The sequence below is a fragment of the Hippocampus guttulatus genome, chromosome 16, assembly GCF_054856545.1.
Source record: "Hippocampus guttulatus isolate MCC_2025c chromosome 16, RoL_Hgut_1.0, whole genome shotgun sequence".
NCBI classification, from domain to species: Eukaryota; Metazoa; Chordata; class Actinopteri; order Syngnathiformes; family Syngnathidae; genus Hippocampus; species Hippocampus guttulatus.
In genome coordinates, this window is record NC_141276.1 from 12,996,541 (window position 1) to 13,016,418 (window position 19,878).

Below are 19,878 nucleotides of genomic sequence, written 5' to 3' on the forward strand. Positions count from 1 at the left end.
AGAAGAAGAATAAACTGTAGCAGTCTACGGGGTATGTAACGACGACTATGACCAGACAGGGCAGTATTGACAAATTGCGTGACTCATTGTTTTTCAGAGGAAGACTAGCAGCCCATCGCAAAATAAGTGTTCAAGCTAACCCAGGTGACACGTAGTTCAATCGAAATGATGTATTTGTGTGTACTTCTGCCAATAGTAACCGTTCAGGTAAGAGCTTGACGCAAAAGAAAATACACGTTACTTCAAATCACATTCCATTACTTTCTTAGAGCTTATGATACACAACGTAATTAAAATCAAACCATTCAGTCTGGAGTGACTTGCTACTCCACTTCACGTAATACTTATTTAAGTGAGTGCTGTTTGCACTTCAGTTTTGATTTGTAAAAAAACGGGGGAAGAACCACATAGTACCTCAGTAACATGTATCACTGCTACAATAAGAATACGAATGTCCTTATTGTAACAGGTACAACTAATTGAAGTTACATCTTTTCTACTTCTCCAGGTATGAATAGAAAACGAGCTCTGATTTCCGACATTTTCAAGGTGAAGAAAAGCCGAACTGCTACAGAGAAGTTTGGTATTAAGAGTGATGAACAAGGTGAGTGCCACAGCTTTATGGGCCTATAGTTTGTGTTTTTAACTAAGCGGGGGGTTGGTAACGGTAAGGTCAACTAAAATACCTTCTGACCCAAAAGGTCCGCCTGATGTTCGAGCGAGCCTGGAGTACCTCATGACGCTGTTCCCCAGAAAGCTTTTCAATGACACTTTGCCTCAAATTGTACTCAAGCACCAACTGTACAGCATTCACCATGACAAGACTCTGGTGGACAAAGAAGTGGTATGTTGATTCGTCCTCTATCCTCCCTCTCGATCTGATTTCCCATTTCTGTTCCCAGTTGTCATATTTGTGACATGCTTTTATCGAAAAACCTCATGAAACCAGAACATCACTTTACACATCCATTTTTTCTTTTGTTTCGCTGAAATTGTCTTATTTATAGGGTGCACCACTTTTCACCTTGTGTGCTTTTTTTTACCACGTGTAATATCAAGTGAGTTTTGCTTGCATTTAGGCAGTATGATAGCTACTGTAATACTATTGATGAGCCTCATGTGAAGGTGTTTTGTTATGTCACCCTGTTAAATAAGGTTGGGTAACCTTTGACCCATGGGCCATATTATGGCCCGTGAGAGCATTTGATCGACTCGCCTTGGTCCCTGATAAGAAAGAAAAAAAAAGTTCCCTTGTTTTCAAACCATACCTGGATGGAGTCTCATTGTAAAAGCCCAAACAAAACGCCTGCAGAATAAGCTGTGCGAGAATGGGGAGCTGCTCATGTTCCAGCTCGGCTTCGACGCCGAGGCATTTGGCCTGGTTTTCACGTCTGACTACAAGGCCAAAGTGTTGGCCGGAGAAGAGGGCAAAGCGACTCGAGAGACGGTCGACAAATTCTTGGAGAAAGTTTTGTCGCCTTGCACAGATCTGAGCTTCAACAAAGACCAGATGATCAGGGAGTTCCTCTTCACGGATGCTGAAATCACGTAAGTCAAGAAAAAAAAAAACGTTTTCTCTAACGTGTGAAAGATTTGACGGTGAAATTAAATAAGGACTTTGGTCTTGTAGTGGTTCACATAGCTGCATTTTATGCAGTGGGTTCAATTCCCTCTCAGTATGTTCTTCAGAATTGCCTTTGTGATGAAAGCAGAACAGAGTGTAGTAGTCGGGTTAGGCTCCAGAAATCGGTATTATAGAAAATGGATGGATGTCATACAATATTTGAATAAACACTACAGTATTTCAATATAATTTCGGTAGAATTCAGCTTGATACCTCAGAATGGGAATGAGCATTTATATAAAGTCCTTGATAAATGAACATGACCAATTAAACAATCAACGATGAATACCTCAACTCATCAATATTTTTGTTGCCTTCCAGGCAACTGGTGAAAGCCGGGGTGCTGACTGTGAGGGACGCCGGCAGCTGGTGGCTCTCCATTCCCAACTCTGGCAGATTCACCAAATACTTCATACAAGGTGGGTGTCGAGGTATGCTCAGGAATACTTGCGGGTGGTAGAAAAGTAACTGTTGACCGCTAATCTGAACTGGAACAATGATAAAAACTTGTTTAGGGTTGCCAGATATCACCCTAAAGATGGTTTTAAATTTCAAGTATAAAAAAAAAAGTATTAATCCAGCTATGGGAGGATAAATCAAGTGGAGGTCACAAATAGAGAAGTTTGCTAATGGTGGGAGGGGGAAAAAAAAAAAAGAAGTGCAGTATGCTTGACATCATGGTGAAAAGTTTGACAGTACAGTTCGACGGTACAACGTTGTCTCCCAATCACCCCTCTGCGACCCTTTGCCCGCCTACCAGGTCGGAAAGGCGTGCTGGGCATGGTGAAGAAGTCCAGGTACGGAGAAGCGTTACAGGCTGACCTTGAGGGGCGGCGGACCACCTCGCAAGTGAAATTCCACATCAAGTACCACATCCACGATCTCGTCGGCGCCGAGCTGATAGACAGGTAAACAAACGGCAGTCTTGTATCTTCCTGCTTGCCGTCTCGTTTCGCTGCCTTTTATGCTGAATGTCATACATCTGTGCAGTGGAACACTTTGGAGTTCAAGTCTAAATTTGAGGGGGGGTGTGGTGGGGGGGGATGTCTTACAAGTCAAACAGAACTTTTTTTACTTCTGATAGTAGTTAAAATGTCATGAATATTCAATTTTTTTTGAAGAAACACGTTTCTAGATACTCATGCTTAACCCTTTCGGGGACAGCGGTTACGTCAGTGGACAGCTGTCATGTTATCAGGTTACAGGGTCCATGAAATTGTTAAATTATTTGTATAATATAATATGTTGGGATGTAAGTAAAAAAAGTGAATGGTATTTGAAATGAAATGGTAAAAAATACATTGTTTTAATATTGTGTATTATACAAATTCGTCAAAGAAACACTAAAATATTACTGTTATTTGAGCTGGTTAGTGCAAATCAAATTGTTTTATAGAATATAATTTACTGTTTGTGTCATATTTATTTGTTATACGATAAATTAAACATAAAAAAAAATATATTGTATTTTTGTTTAAACATAAAAAAAATTGTTCTTGAAGTATTACAGCTGATTGTGAAGTCCTTATTTAATTTTAAAAAAAAAAGGCTCGTTCCCATTTCGTGTTCTGGCACCACATGGAATCAAAGAATTGACAGAATGTATATAATTACACAATAGTTAACGACTTCTTTTGCTCGGCGTTAATGTTAATTAAATCATTTCTTGTCCAGTTCATAAAGGTTTTAGGAGCTAGAATAAATATTCTCTTCTTTCCTATGGGCAAAATTGTATTTAAATGAAAACAAACTTATATGAGGATTGTATACAACCTGGTTGCTTCCACTGTCTCACATTCGTCCAACTGTTTTTTTTCTGCTTTTTCCCCTCTCTTCTAGCATACCAACTACTTCGGGAACTTTGTTACGATTTGTTGACTCCTGAAGTAGTGACGAGGAGAATAAAAAGCCGCTCATCTTGGTTCTGTATCGTTTTGTGATGTTTGCAAAACTTTTTAAAACCCTGTGGGTTCATGAAATATACTGTTCTAGACCTTGTCAGGTTTTTGATTTATGTAATAAAAGTTATGAGCATGATTTGTTTCTGGTGTTTTTTGGCACAGCAGCTAGCTGCTCAGCGTAAGCTTCAGTCAAGTCCTTAAAGCGGAACAGTTTTGTAAGTAATGAGAATATGCATCACTGAGTCAAAAATGTAATGAAATTGCTCACAGGTAAGTAGTAATTGTTTTGCAGTTTGCAAAGTGCCAACATACCGTACACAGTGGCACGCTCGCACTTTCTGAGCATTTTTATTTCATTTGTAAGACAATTGCTTTTTTATTAAGATGAGTTTGAAATGATAGTTCTTGGGGATCTTATTTTGGGGTAAAAATTATGCTTTATATTAATACTGGCAATGAATGAAAAATATGTGGGCATACATTACACATTTTTGCTATTGCCACAAGTGTCTGTGTCGGTTGATGAAAATGATGGATCACACAACCCGGGTTCAATTTTATTGAAATTTATTGGCTTTTTCAAAAACAAAAAAAAGTGACAATAGCTTTGTATTCATAAAAGGAGTCACAATGACATTGGCTTGGATTTAAGCACAGCTTGATGTCTGAATAGAAAAAAACAACAGATGAGCAATGTGTTCTTTAACTCCTTGTACTAGTAGTTTAAATACATTTTGTAAAGAGGCAAACAAAACAAATGCAGCGATCCTAATTTGAACGTTTTTTTTTTCAGTATACGTCGCACATACATGCCATCGGCGTCATTACACAAAGACAGGCTTGATCGGGAGGTTATTAAAGTAGCGTTAGCTGTAAAAGAGGTGACAAATAATAAAAGCATATTCATAGTGTTAGTCCAACAATACAGTGAGTGGAGTGTAAGATACAAAAAAAATAAAAATAAAAAAATCACATGATTATAACAAAGAGGAGTACACCATCTACTACGCCAGAACCGACAGTAGCTTTGACAGGCACAGATGCTCGTCGTCTTAAGTGACTTCACTTCGCCAGTAGTGATGCGATTTCAAAATAAACAAAGGAGTAAAAAAAAAAAAAAGTTGCTGATAAATGCCCAAGGAGCATCAATGGTGCTCTTGTTCCCCGCCACCAACTGTTCCAAAAATCTACAAAGACATGTCTGGGGAGAGGGGGAAGAAAATGCTTTGCCCGGATGGTTTTAGGAGTGTTTGAGGATTAATAGCACTGTCGGTGTTAAAAAAAACAAAATAAAAATGTAACTGCTGGTGAGGGATTTGCGAACAATCGATTGTGGGAGCAAACAAATAGCAGCGTGGACGCATTTCCGGAAGGGTGCATTTTGAAATGCGAGTCCCACTGACAAGAACCCAGACTGTAAACAAAATGAGAGTGGGGGTGGGGCAAATGGATCTAACTTAAGGCCTCAATGAAGTTCGACATTTTCATTCTTGTCTTTACAGTACACAACGTTACAATCCTTTCAATGTAGATTCAATGTTATTATGGGGGAGGGGATAGTCGCGAGAACCGCTGCAGCTACGTCTTACAGGAAGCAAAAAGTACATTGTTATTTTGGTGGGTAGGTATACTGGCGTCGTTTCTCCCGGCGCTTTCGCCGGTACGAGGACCACTCTTAGAGGAGGCTGCACTTCTTGCCCTTCTTCTTGACGGGCGGCGGGCACAGGACGGCACGGATGGCCTCGTCGAACACCGTTTTAAGGCCGCGCTGGGTCAGGGCGGAGCACTCTAGGTACTTGACGGAACCTGAGTTGGTACAGATGTTTGGGGTGGGCGTCAAACATTTGATACCTGGGCGTTCAGTGGGACCCCCGCATACTTCACTTTGTCAAACCACCACTTTGACGTGATCTATATGAAAAGCGTCAATGCCAGGCAACAATGCAAAACAACAGCGTGCAGTGGTGCAACCGACGTCATCTGCAGCTGTTGACAATTCATATTTAATACAGCGGGACCTTGTCGTAAGTTACGTTTATTCATAACTCAGCTTTGTCATATCAAATTAATTTTCCCCATTGAAATGGAATTGTAATGCCAAAATCTGTTCCAGTCCGATGCAACAATGAATCAATTAATTGACAACTAATCACTTATGACATACGCCGACAGCTATTTTGATCATCGATTAATCTTGAGGGCCGTTGTATTACTTCAAATTGACCAAGTCCTCTGATTTCAGCCTCCTCAACAGTAAGTATTCTAATTTCCGCAGTACTTCACGAAGGCATACTGACGGGCTTTGTGATGAACTGAAATGAGACATTTGCAAAACATCCACTTGGACTTTGGAAAAACAATGACGGAAGTTAAAGGAAATTGCTTACCAATTTCTTTGGCCATTGCCAGGCCTTGGGGATAAGTTATTGGAGCCAGTTTCTTCTCCTTCAGCTTCTCCATGGTGTCCTTGTCATCTCTCAGATCCAATTTGGTGCCCACCAGGATGATGGGGGTGTTGGGACAATGGTGTCTCACCTCAGGGTACCACTGCCGGTCAAGGTTATCGGAGTTTACGTAAAGTGACAAAAGAACTACACTTGAATTGTGAACAAAATACAATAAAAACCCAAGCTAAATGAAGTTATAAAAGTGACTAGATTATCGCTAAAATGCCCTGACTCTTCTCCTTTGTCAGAATCATCCACGAGATTTTTGGGTTCATTTTTACAAAGTGGCCTTTTTTTTTTAAACTTGCATACTCCCTCTATTAAAAAACTATATAAATAAAATAAAACAAATTAAAACAAAGCATTTTTTAAAATCAAAACTAAAAATGCCCAATAAACCTGTTCTGAAAACAAATTAAAATTGATTCAAAATGAAACAAAAACGAACTAAAACCCCACTGCCAGTACACGGATCAGGAGTTCAGTGTCAACAAATGAAAACACTGGACCACAATAATATTACGTGTTCCCTTTGAATAAACACCGCGCCTTAAATCGAGTGCGAGTTGTGACCTACGGTAGCTTCTTGTGCATGTTCTCATTTTCTATTTGAATGTTCGTCCTGTACAATACACGATGGCAGTGCATTTGCGACTTTAGCTCCCCTTGCCCACATGCAAAGGCATCAAAGTACACAAATACTGCCCTCCCCCCACTTGCGCGGCAGACTTTCATCAGCTCACTTATACCTACAAATATTTGCTCAATGCACAACAAAATAAATAAATAGTAGCACATATGCTTTTTTTGTTTTGTTTTTTGATGGGTCCCAAAACTGATCCAGGTGGTGCCCCACTGACTCACCTTGGCACGGACGTTTTCAAAGGAGGCCGGACTCACGAGCGAAAAGCAGATGAGGAACACATCCTAGCGGGTGGGGGAGAAACACTTATGGTCAGAGTGTAAAACGCAAACGTGGTTGTGCGAGCGTGATGCTCCGGTGGCTACCGTCTGAGGGTAGGAGAGCGGGCGCAGTCGATCGTAGTCCTCCTGTCCTGCCGTATCCCAAAGGCCCAGGTTCACCGGCTTGCCATCCACCATCACATTGGCGGAGTAATTGTCAAAGCTGAGAGAAGTGCGCAAATATTTGTCAAGAACTCATTCAACCTTTAGTCAAATCCGATTTTTGGGGAAATTATTAGATTAGGCCTCTTTGGCCTTTCGCTTGCTTTCCATCTCTATAACTTCCTAAAAACAGATTAGTTGATTTCAGTCACACGTCGCATGGACTTGGGATTTATGTGGGCTGGTAAACTACAATCGTCAAAAAGTAAAAATCATTCTGAGTGGAGTAAATCGATTTGAGCTTCATTTTTTTTTTGTAATTGAATGGCTGAACAGTGATTTCAAACTTGATCGGCAAATTGGTGCCATTGTTAAATCCAGCTTCTTTCACCTTAGACAGCTGGCCAAAATAAAACCTCTCCTCTCTCATGAACACTTTGAGACAGTAATTCATGCCGTTGTCACATCCCGGCTCGATTACTGCAATGCCCTTTACTTTGGAGTCAGCCAGTCCTCCATTAAGCGCCTTCAGCTGGTCCAGAATGCCGCCGCTCGCCTCTTGACTGGTACTCGTAAGAGGGAGCACATAACTCCTACTCTGGCATCCCTTCACTGGCTCCCCATTCATTTTAGAGTTATTTTCAAGATCCTCTTATTTGTTTTCAAATCTCTGAATAATCTCGCGCCACCTTACCTCTCTGAGCTCATCCGCCCCTACACACCTGCCCGGCGCCTCAGGTCTGCGGACCAGACTTTATTAGAAGTACCAAGAACTAAACTCAGGCTCAGAGGGGATCGAGCCTTTTCTGTTGCTGGTCCCTCTCTCTGGAATGACCTCCCACAGAACATTCGGCAAGCCTCCTCAAAACTCACTTGTATTCTTTGGCATTCGACTCAGCATGACTTAGATTTGTTCTTGGTTTTACTGTTTGGTGCATTCTACCGTCTTTATTACCGATTTGTTTTACTGTTAATTGTGTATGTTAAATTGCTCCATGTACAGCACTTTGTATGCAGCGATGGCTGTTTGAAAGTGCTCTATATATACACTTGACTTGAACGCCCCAACCTCCCAAAAATCCACAATACTGTATTCCCATTTATTCAAATGTACTTGTACATACTCAAAACTCTGTCGTTTTAGAATCAATCATTTTATCGATTATTCAGACAAAAATAGAGCTTGCATGATAAACGCTAACACTATTACATAAATATATATTATAAAATAAAAGGCATGCAAAACTAGATATGCAGTTTTTTTTCTCTTTTGGAAGAAAATGCTTCCAAAAGTCACAATTCGTCACATACGTGACATAAATCTAGACTCTTTTGTCTTAAAATTGCCGTCCTTTTGCACTTACACATTCAGGAGGTTTAGTTTCTACACTCAAGCACATGCTGACATACTCTCGGCGTCTTTATTGTTAGAATTTTTTTTTTTGCTTAAGATTTCACAAGCAAACTATTCAGTCAGTGAGCATCATGGAAACTTTCTCCAACGGATCCAATAATTCAAGAAATTTCCAAAACTTGAGAAATAATTGAGGTGGGGGGGGGGGGGGGGTGTACAATTTCCTGAATTTCAAGCACCTCCCTGGAAGGTTGGAAAATGATCAGAAGAGTTGGGCGAGCGGTAGAGATTTGCATCTTGTCAGGCCGCCTTATCTCTGGCCACAAATGCAGTAATGGGAGGGCTATGGTGGTAATGAGGAGGAAGAGGACAACAACTACTCACACAGTGGGGATGTACTCTCCGGGAAAGGCATTGGTGGTGTAGCTGATGAGCAGGCAGGTCTTACCCACGGCTCTGCGGGGAGGATGGAGAAAAGCAACCAATGTTCAACTGTCCTGGACACTTAACGATTCAGACAGACACGATATAATCCATCTGCTGGACTTGCAAACTCAGCGGAGTTGAAAAAAAGTGTCTTTAAAAAAGAAAAAACATCAACAAGACCGATGTCAAGTCTGTTTTTTTTAATCTGCCAGTCAAACCCAAACGGAGAGGAGCTTTACTTTTAGTGTATCGTGACGAACTGTCAAACAAGTGGAACTTAGCATTCCACTTGTTTGACAGTTAATAATAATCGACACAGTGAAATAAAGCTTTTGTAATAGTAAAATGATTACCTGGAACATATTTCAGGACTTTATTTTCAATTTAATCGATTTTTAATTGACAAAACTATTTTCAAAATTTCCCCTTCTGGGATACCCCCCCCCCCACCCCGATCGTAAAAGAGCGTTAATACTGCCCCCACTCAGCATGGATTTGCCCCACCTTCCAGAGTAATAATAGAACTACACATTTGTCTCGAGCAGTGGTTCTTCACCTGCGTTCGTTCGATCAAACCCCAGGGGTTCGGTGAATCGGTCTCAGGGGTTCGACGGAGCCTCTGACATGGAGGTCAAGACACACCTGACTCAAAATGTCAATTATTTATGACACGCCTGCTTGGCCATCAGTGGTTGGTTAATTTTGTGCAAAAAAAAAAAAACCTGATGTCTTGAAATTTTATTTAATTTTTTTCCTGTTTTTAATAAATGTGTTTTTTAACGTCTTGAATTCGTAAAAATAAATAAATCACATTTTTATTTTGCACTCATGATGGGTTTGGTGAATGTGAAAATGAACCAGTTGGGTTCTGTACCGCTAACTAGGTTAAGAACCACTGGTCTAGACAGATATAATAATGTGGATTATCCTCAAAGTGGGTGTAGTTTTCCTTTACTGTAATTCTGCTTTACAGACGGTAACTTTGCTTTCCACTTGTTTGACCATTAAAAACATGCCGAGAAATCTTTTATAATGGTTACAGATTGTGGGCATCCAAAGGTGATTTACAAAAGTAATGTCAGGCATCTCCAAATGCAGGGTATGGTTACTCTGTTTCAGGTTTACTGTACAGTAGCGAACTTTCACTAATGACCAGGACAACTTGTTTACTGTCAGTCTACTGTTTCCTGTCGGTCGAATATCCTAAAAGGGCAATTACCTTTTTTCACCTCATTTTTAGTTTGTCCAGTGGATACCTTTGCTTTCGTACAGTTTTAAACAACCTGTACGATTATTGTTTATGAGTCGTTTTCTTTTTAACTCATGATAACAGTTTGAACATATAACAGTTTGATTTTACTTCCTGTAGTGAAAATGACAAAGGCCAACCAGCAAACGGTGCAATCGCAAGTAAGTGGCTCATCAAAATTGGAAATTTCCAACGTCTCGCGTACGTGCTGCCGAGGTGGGCGGCCGCTGTGTCAAAAATCAAGGTGAAAAGGAAGGAAGGAAGAAAGGCAGCAGCAGATCCACACATGACTTTGCTGCTGTGGCATCCACCACCACCACACCCAGAATAAGGGGCGCGTGCGCAAGCTCCCACGCGTTCTGACATATCACAACCAAAGGGAAGGAATGCAAACATACGGTGGCCGACAAGGCTTGCAAAAGTAAAGTACAAGCGAGACAATAACGACTCCAGAGTGCAATTTGAGTAGCGGCTCGGCAAATGTAATATTTGTAAAAAGTTATCGAAACGCATTAATTTGATAAGACCAACGAGCTAACTTTTAAGATCAAACAGCCAAGTTGGGGAACCACGAAAGAGGCTTTAAATGTTGAACCCGTACGTTGACGCAATCGCTCGGTTAATCTACGTTTCGGTTATATATATGTGTGTGTGTGTGTGTATATATATATATATATATATGCTGCTGCCTTTCTTCCTTACTTCCTTTTCACCTATATATATATATATATATATATATATATATATATTTTTAAAAAAATGGCTCGCCCTCAATTGACTCACCCGTCCCCGACAACGACACACTTGATGGCCTGCATTGCGCCGCACTAGATGGTGGAATGCTAAGGTTTGCCCCGGGAGCTAGCCGACGTTAGCTCGCAAGTCTTCCCTTTGTCCACTATGGCTTGGCCGCTCAAATCCACTGCAAGCTTCGCTCCAGCCGGTCCAAGTGCTCCGGAGATTCGGAAAGATGCTGTCGGCGAAGTTGCTTCAACTTATGGAGCACTTTGACGCAACTTTGATTCGGGAGATTCCTCGCTTACATTCCCATGCTGTCGAACGGGAAGCTAACGAAGCAAAACAGCAGCCACCACCCCTGAGAAGAAGGAGGGGAGGGGGGGCGGGGCGGGGAAAAAACCCAATTCCGCTACTGCCACCAGTTGGTACATCCGGGCTGCTGGAGTGTTCTGCCCACGACTTGTTGTCTTGGAAATAATTCTTCCTCTCGACTAAGTGCGAAGGTTTTATTATTAATATAACATTTTAATGTGCGCTAGTATTTTAAACAAAAGCGTAATTTTAGATTAGGGGTGCGTAAAGGTGCTGAAGAAAAATGCCAGGCGGACGACTTCATGTGTAACACATGACGTCACACCAGCGCATTTTTAACCTCTTTGAGTAACCGGAATTTTGTCTTTCAGGTTGTTTCCCTATTCCAGGAAGTCACAAACAAGCTGACGATTTATTTTGTCTTTCCGTTATATTTCAGCGAATGTTTATTTAGACGTATTTCGATGATTGCTGGTTGAGTTGTGCACCAAAGCACAGCAAATGATGTGAAACTGAAGTATTTTGAGCTGCAGACACAGTTAAGACAGTTTATTGAAAAATGGCTGACAACCTGTTCAGGGTGCAGCCCACTTTCGCACAGTGACAGCTGAAAGAAGCGAATACGGATCACAAAGGGACCACGTGTAAATGACAGTGGGGGGCAATGTATTAGGTACCTGGGCCTTCAGTGGGGTCCCATCCAATGAATCCACTTCTAAAAATGATCACCATCATGTTGCATCTTGCAATTATATGAACAATCAAAACTATACAATGCAACATAACTGCAGGCAACTGTGCCATGTACATCAACTGGAACAGTTTAGAATCAGTATGTATCTAATAACCAAAAACACAACACATTTATATAAACTACATTTTATGCAGTACAAATGCTGATTATTAAATATACAGTGGAAACACACAAACCAACGTCTGATTTATTTATTTGCAGATTTTTTTGGGGGGCGGGGGTGAGACCTTTTGTTTATGTATTTATTTACTTTTGGAAGCCACTTGTAGTTTTATCCCCTTTCAATTATTTTTTGTGTTAAAAAAATCTGTGCATTTATAATGTGAGTCAATCCATCCATATTTTGGCTACAGTATTTAACGGGTGGATTTGAATAGCGGTAATACTGTGTGTGGCCACTCATGTCGAAATTGGCAGCAACAAGTTTTACTCTGACCAACGAATCAAACGTTGAAAATTGTGGCGTTGTAGAGGGCCAGCACTCTGGCCCTGTCAGGATGAATTAAAAATCTAACAGGTGAAAGGAAAAAGTCCCATTGCTAATATTATGCTTATGTTACTGCACAGTGGCTAGCTCTACTAATTATGAAGGCCCTTCGTAGATTAGGCAACACATTTAAGATGAAATCTCAATGAACAAAATAAAGAACTAATTAAATAAAGATACATTTGCTTGAAGTGCAGAAGCCAAGAGAAACGTTACAAAATAGAAAATTAGCATGAATAGTTTCTTTGCGTCTTTTCGCCTGACAGTCTAAACTCAGGGGTAAACGTCAAAATATTAGCAGCACTTTCAGTCCCCCCGAATGACAACAACACCATTTAGGAGGAATAGAAAGAAAGGCAGCGGTTAGGGTGGAGCACTGCTGCCAACACAACAAGTCAAAGCCGGTGTCAACAGTTGCACGTAGGTGTCATTCGGCGTCGGGATAAGACATGAATCGTCGCTCCCGAGCCGTCTCCTCTTTCCGTGCCGTGCCCGTCGAGTGAACCCCGAGGGCTGACTCGTTGGTCTCTATGACGGGGCTGTCTCACTTGGTGCTCCGCTTCTCGGGCACCGCAGGGCGCACCTACGGAGTGTTTTCCAAAGGCCTGACCAGGACTTTGTTGATATTCTTCGATTTGGCCTGGCGACTTCGTATCCGATTCCCCTACATCTATCTTGTCGCTTCGATGATGTTTAATGTCAGACTTCAGGTACGTCAAGTGGACACAACAGCAGAAAACAATTCATTCATTTGTATCCATCAAAGGTTGAAAAAAATGCTTACGGTATTTTGCGAGAGTGCTTTAACCTGTTTCTTTTGGAATGATTTTGCTTCGTTTCGTCTTTCTTTACCTTTAGCTAGCCAGGATTAGCCCCTTTGAGATTCAGAATCTTTTTCGCAAGAATCATGTTCAAGACTGTCACAGTAGTTGCTGTAGCATGAATAAGTTGTAAATCATATGATGGTTACAGTTTGACTCAGGACTGTTTCAATTTCTATTGATACTATTTCCTATGGCAGAAAAACCTTTGCAAATTTGCAGTAAAACTACACGTAGAACACAGAGTTATATGTTGCGAGTTTAACCAAACAGTATGACTTTGTCTTCCACAAATTCACTACATTAATGCTAATACACAATTCCAAATGCTGTTTTGCAAGCTAACGAAAGTCGCGGATGAAATTCAGGCACGGAGATGGAGGAGTGCGGACGAAAGAGACACTACAAACACAGATCGGGTTTTTTTTTTTTGCCTGCACTAAGGTGCATTGTCTTGAAAACAAACAAAAAAAAAAAAGAAGGGGAAAATGGTGCCAGCAGGTACTAGTTAGCCCCAAGGACACTTACTAAAAAGTAGAAGAATGTTCACATTTTTTTACTTATATATACTGAACATGGTACACATTTGTTCTGTACCAAATATTCAATATTTTGTTTACAAATAAAATACCTCAACCAGTTCAGGGTGTCCCCGCCTACTGCCCGAAGACAGCTGCGATAGGCTCCAGCAAGCCCGCGACCCTTATGAGCAGAAGCGGATTAGAAAATGGATGGATGGGATAACATACATGATGTTGAATGGGAAAAAAAACTGCTTTTATTTCCCCTAAACTTAAAAAAAAAAAGGTGATTTTAGAGCTGTAATTGTACTACTGTGTTACTGTGTCTACATTGGTCACGGTTATCATACCGTCACATCTAATATTGGCTCTTGCTTTGCCCAAGCCGCACATTACATGAAATGATGATGCGCAAAGTGTTTAATATCTGTACATCCTCTTTAATTACGTTAGTGTAGCTACGTTTTTATGAAGTATAATACCATAGAGTGCCTGTTTTGTTATTATAAACATGACGTTGTTGGTCTTATGGCAGGCAGTAACGTATTAAAGACATTTAAGATGTGAGTGTTTTGAGTTACAATGGTGGAAGCGAAGTTCAAAATGTTTAGTTTCCTTCCCCTTCCTATTGTATTGTCATTGTCAGGTCCACATTGAGATCCACTGACGGTGGCGTCCATGACTCTGCTTGGACCGAACGCCGAGCTTCCTGATGAGGAGGAGGACGCGCTCGCCACCAGCTGGCTGACCAAGGCAGCAGCCAAACTTTCCTCTCGCCCTTACGCCGCGAGTCCAGTGCCTTTTGGGGGAGGACACTCACGGTGGCGTGCCTGGAGATGACTTGTGAGTGGGGACGAAGGATCCCGTTTGAGATTCAGGAGCTGCTCCGTTTTTTTTCCCACCTCTGGTGCGACACTGCCTTTTGTTCTTTGGATGTCAGATTATGATCATCCATTATCAACACACATACATTATTTTAAAAAAAAAGTTTGGGATATTGGACTTTTGGGTGAAATTTCATGGGGAACCTAAAATGCACTATGACACTGGCCACTGTAACATTATGCAGGTCGAACATTAAACCTGTACTTAAATATAGAGGGGAAAAAAACAGTACTTAGTGAAATGTAACTAAAGCAACTTAAAAGTTAAATACAACTGAACTGTATCAAACTGTGATTCTTTCATGAAACACGCGGGGCAGCCTGCATGCCTCTCTTTTTACAGGTGAACTTCATTTGACTTTTTGTAAACTTTTGAAATCCAAAGTGCAGTGGCAGTTTCTGGCATGTGTGTTCTGTGCGTCTAACTGTTTTGTCCCAATACTTTTTGCACAACTTGCTGTTCTCGAACAAGGAGCTGAACAACAACATTTGGAAATGGCATTCAATCTTTGCATGAACCATTAAATGTCTGTCCTGGATCAATTAGAATTCAAATTGAAATAGTCCTCTTCATCTTGCCGTTGACGTATTGACATCATGACCCAAAGCCGACGTTGAAAAACTGATCTACAGTATGAGGCTTTAACAAGGAAGTAGCCACTGAGTTTTAAGAGTATGAAGTCATCAGCAAGTTGCAACAGAGTCAAGTTGACTGGAAATGAGGAGCCTTTAAAAGTGCTCAAAAGTGTCTCGAAGGGCTTCACAGGCCCAAAGTTGACAGAGATCGACAACGTCAAACAGGCCAGAATCAAGGTAGCGGGCTAAGAGCAGAGCAATATGCAACTTGTAAACACATGAGTCTCAAGTTGAGATTTCTACAGAGATAGCTGCTCTGATTTCCGCTGTTGGGCCGTCCCAGAGTGATGAAACCCGAATACAGAATGATCTCGAAAAGCCATGAGCAACCGAAATGCTTGAGTGAGCTCAGTGCTACTGGGAAGCCACAAGGGCCCACGCAGCTCCTAACCAGATGTAGAACAAAAATGCTATTTTAAATATGGACAAGATGTCATTTTTGATCCTGCATTTTTCAATGCATACTATATATAAATGATGCACTAAAACAACAACAAAAGCTTTGCAGCAAACAATAAACTAATCACATACTGTGATTAATGTTTTTCTCACCAGCATAAATTGCTCTGTTGCGTAAATATTTGCATTCAAAGACGACACAAAACTACCGAACAAAAATCTGAAATTAAGTGCAAAAAAATCATTTTGTAAATTTTTTTCTCACTCAATTTTTTTTTGTGGGACTTTGTCCTGCTTATCATTCCAATTTCCCCCCCAAAATATAAACACAACAAAAATGTGTCTGTCATCTAGTGGTGATTGGTGATATTACAACCTAAAACTATACATGCCTTCTGCATAGTTGCACTTTTGCACCCATGGATTCACATATTTGCAGATTTTTGTTCTTTTTTTTCCCCGCTCAATATTTTTTCACATTTGGGATTTTTTTTGCTGGTTTCCCCCACATTTCCTATTGTTTTCCTTGGTGAAAATACATTGACTGTTCATCAGTGTTTTTTTGAAGAATTTCTTGGGTTTGAGGAAAAAAAACATTTTTTTAAAAATATTGTAGGCTGCCAGTTACCCATCCCTGCTCTTGAACCTCTTAAGGGTCACCAAAAACTCATCAGCAAGACTGGAAGAGTCACAGAAAGGCTTTGTATTAAAACCCTTGTACATTTTGCCGCTCGGCTACATGTTGTTGAACAGCAAGTTGCGCGAAAAGAACTGAAACATTCAGCAGATAACTGCACCAAGGTTACAGTGCCTTTTCGATTCGTCTTGAAATGTCACCCCCAAGGCTAATATGCCGACATTTTGGTGAGCATTCTATCTTCGGCTCTGACCTTTGACTTTTATGTATTCTGCTGTGACCACAGCAGCAATCCAATATTGTAGCTGATCGTGAACGCAAGCATGACTTTTTGCGTGGACATTTGAATGGAAGTTGCATTGAGTCTTGAAGTGCGCTGGCTACCTCACCTCAGCTCCCCGAGTGGAAACTTTGCAGTCTTAAAGGAAATACAGCATTGTGCTTATCCAGGCGTCAAGCTCACTCAACGTTATTTCTGCTCTTTGCCGGTACGGGTTCGGCGGTGAAGAAGATGGTCTTCACAACGGAAGACAGAAAATGCTTTTATCTGCCGTCTTTATTTGTGTGAGTGTGTTCGGATGGAAATGAATGAATTTGTGAAAGCAATAAATTAATCAACAGTCCCTGTCTTTCCACTAAATCTACAATGGAATTTCTACAACGTTGCCTTGAAAATTGTAAGAAGTGTTCAGGGTTAGATTGAGTTGGAGTGAAGTGTCATATGGGCAAAAGAATCACTTTTTGTTGATGAACAGTCCTTTTTCAAAAATGACGATAGAAAAGCCAAAGAAAAAGCGCAACTTTGGATCCTTAGAACAAAGCTGGGCAAATTTGAAATGTGAAAGAATGGCTTTATTAATATAATACTGTATTGTAGAGGGCTGCCTTTAGAAAATCAAATCGGTATTCCTTTTTCATCATCTGATATCGACTCGTTAGACCATAAATGGATCCTTTCAATATGTCTTTTTTCCCCATTTATTCATGTGACAACAGTACTCGCATCACGGGAGAATAGCCCGTCAAAACAACGTGGCGGAAGCACCATAAGCAGTGCCAACAAGCCTGAAGGGATGTCTGGAAGTTTTTTTTTAAAAACACAAAGAGAGTAATAAAGTACAACTTTGTGAATGTCACGAGCTGATACTGTGTTTTTGCCACTTTATTTACACGGCCTGCCTTGTGGCTGGAATAGATGAAAATTATGATTGATTGTTTTGATCGGGTCATGTTCAATAAAATATGCACGATTAGTCTAACTAACTGCATCGGGTTCAGATCTTAACGTAAATTTTCATATTTTTACAAATGTACAAAGTAAGAGCTAAAAGTTTCTACGATTTGCAGCATTGCCCCTTGTGAGAATGTCGTCCGTATGAAAGTAAAATTGGTCCTGCGTGAAACCCTTTTAATCGAATCGAAAATCAATCAAAGTGAATCGTAAATTGAATCAGACCCTTGTTTGTTTGTTTTGTTTGTTTATTGTTTATTGAACATATAAAATATGTGCAACAAGTTGGCAAAAAGTGACAGCAAGCAAGATATAAAAAGGCAAAGAAAATAGTCGTCGTCACAAATTATATGTTCAAAGGAGTAGGAAGAAGTAAAAAACTCATCCAGTCCTACACCTTGTTATATATTATGTGAATTAATCATTTTTTCATTACAGAAAAAAGGAAAAAGTCTACATATCGCCAAATGCATATGTGTACTATACTTATCTAATGATACAACTTTCGATTTATTTATACATACTCATATAACACCTTTATATGTCGATTTTCTCTCATTCATAACAGATACTACTGTTCAATTCATTTATCAATGTAATTCTGATCTATTTCTATATTTTATAAATGTATCAAATTTTATCAACTTAATTCTGAATTATATAATTTTCTTGTACTACTCTCTTGAATTTGTTTTTGAAGCGAGTTACTCATTTTCAGGTCCGTTCCAAAATTGTTCCACAGATTGACACCTGTTACAGATACACTCCTTTGCTTGATGTTAGTTCATGTTTTGGATTTTTTGTATAGGTCAGTACCCCTTAAATTATAACAGCTTTCTCGAAATTCGAAGGGTTTCTGGATGTTTTGGCAAAGGAGATTATTGTGTGCTTTGTACATTAATTGGGCCATTTTGAAGTCGTCCAGGTCATAAAATTTCATCGTATTTAATCTAATTAATAGTGGATTTGTGGGTTCCGTATATTTGGATCTAGTGATTATTCTGATTGCTTTTTTTGTAGTGTTAGAACAGGGAGTGTGTTTGTTTTACTGGCGTTTCCCCATACAGTATTTCTCCGCAATAGGTCATATATGGAAGTAATAATGAAGAATATAATGTATACAAAGATGTCCTATTCAGCACATCCTTAGTTTTATGGAGGATCCCTATGGTTTTGGATATTTTTCTTTTAACGTTATTTATATGTAGCTTCCGGGCGGCCCGGTAGTCCAGTGGTTAGCACGTCGGCTTCACGGTGCAGAGGTACCGGGTTCGATTCCAGCTCCGCCCTCCCTGTGTGGAGTTTGCATGTTCTCCCCGGGCCTGCGTGGGTTTTCTCCGGGTGCTCCGGTTTCCTCCCACATTCCAAAAACATGCATGGCAGGCTGATTGGATGCTCTAAATTGCCCCTAGGTGTGAGTGTGGGCGTGGATGGTTGTTCGTCTCTGTGTGCCCTGCGATTGGCTGGCAACTGATTCAGGGTGTCCCCCGCCTACTGCCCGGAGATGGCTGGGATAGGCTCCAGCACCCCCCGCGACCCTGGTGAGGATCAAGCGGTTCGGAAAATGGATGGATGGATATGTAGCTTCCAGCATCATTTTGCATCTATTACTAATCCAAGAAATTTATTTTCATAAGCTCGTTCTATTTCAATTGAGTTTACCTTAATTTTAACTTGGTATTTGATTGGTCTCGTGCCAAAAACGATTAACTTTGTTTTTTTTCAAGTTAAGTGATAATTTATTTCTGTCGAACCAGTTTTTTAATTTGTTGTTCACAGTTTCTAGGAGCTGTTTCATATTTTCTCCAGAACGTGAATTGATTCAAATCGATTTGGGAAATCTGTATCGCTACCCAGGCCTAGTAATGCACTTTTGTTTTGTAATATTTATGACTAAAATAACCTTTTTGCTCATGGGAAGTCTGAGCTGCTCTGCGACTGAATGTGCTGTAAAAACAGATTTGTCCACACGGGGGCAGCAGTAGTTTACGTTTAACTGCGATGTTTACCTCAACAATTTATCTTACTGGCCAAATAGCATCATTGCCTTTTTAAATGTTATTTGTCACATAAAACTTTTTGAATTCTTTTTGCCATTACAACAACAACAAAAAGAATGAATCTGCAAACTTTGCTTACTCTTGGCGTTGTGTCCTCATTGCGCACATGACAAACAAGCGACTCTTGACCTAATCAGTCCTTCGTCAAAATCCAGTGTGGCCCTTGACTACAAACGTTTACTCAACCCTGTTTGCGTACTCATCCCAAATGCATGTTTAGAAAAGAATCACTCCCAACTTGTGCCATCCTCAGCGGGCACAAAATGTTCCCAGCAAACATCCGAGCTAGTCGCTCCTGATGCCAGGCTGCGGTGTAAAAAACAAACAAACAA

The 19,878-nt window shown here is 40.4% G+C and overlaps 3 protein-coding genes across 4 annotated transcripts; 2 read left to right on the forward strand and 1 right to left on the reverse strand.

Annotated features, from left to right (window-relative positions):
* The first annotated feature begins 22 nt into the window (after positions 1–22).
* LOC147193256 (winged helix repair factor 1-like) lies at positions 23–3,661 on the forward strand. Its single transcript, XM_086133697.1, has 7 exons — positions 23–207; positions 509–604; positions 702–844; positions 1,313–1,548; positions 1,946–2,043; positions 2,385–2,532; positions 3,464–3,661. The coding sequence occupies exons 2-7, from the start codon at positions 511–513 to the stop codon at positions 3,507–3,509; spliced, it is 765 nt and encodes a 254-aa protein (XP_085989823.1). The 5' UTR covers positions 23–207; positions 509–510; the 3' UTR covers positions 3,510–3,661.
* A 414-nt stretch (positions 3,662–4,075) lies between these two features.
* On the reverse strand, positions 4,076–11,164 carry LOC147193257 (ras-related C3 botulinum toxin substrate 1-like). The gene is made up of 6 exons (XM_086132470.1): positions 10,850–11,164; positions 8,776–8,847; positions 6,981–7,098; positions 6,837–6,899; positions 5,913–6,072; positions 4,076–5,331 (listed from the first exon to the last, which is right to left on the reverse strand). Exons 1-6 carry the CDS (start codon positions 10,882–10,884, stop codon positions 5,201–5,203), a joined length of 579 nt encoding a protein of 192 aa, XP_085988596.1. The 5' UTR covers positions 10,885–11,164; the 3' UTR covers positions 4,076–5,200.
* A 1,502-nt stretch (positions 11,165–12,666) lies between these two features.
* Positions 12,667–17,391, forward strand: smim10l3 (small integral membrane protein 10 like 3). 2 transcript variants are annotated; one of them, XR_015103277.1, is made up of 3 exons: positions 12,667–13,067; positions 14,346–14,542; positions 17,252–17,391. XR_015103277.1 is itself a non-coding variant. In XM_086133831.1 (2 exons), exons 1-2 carry the CDS (start codon positions 12,888–12,890, stop codon positions 14,364–14,366), a joined length of 201 nt encoding a protein of 66 aa, XP_085989957.1. In that variant the 5' UTR covers positions 12,667–12,887; the 3' UTR covers positions 14,367–17,391. The 2 variants fall into 2 exon arrangements, 1 of the variants encoding a protein (XP_085989957.1); XM_086133831.1 differs by having other exon boundaries at positions 14,346–17,391.
* The last annotated feature ends 2,487 nt before the right edge of the window (positions 17,392–19,878 follow it).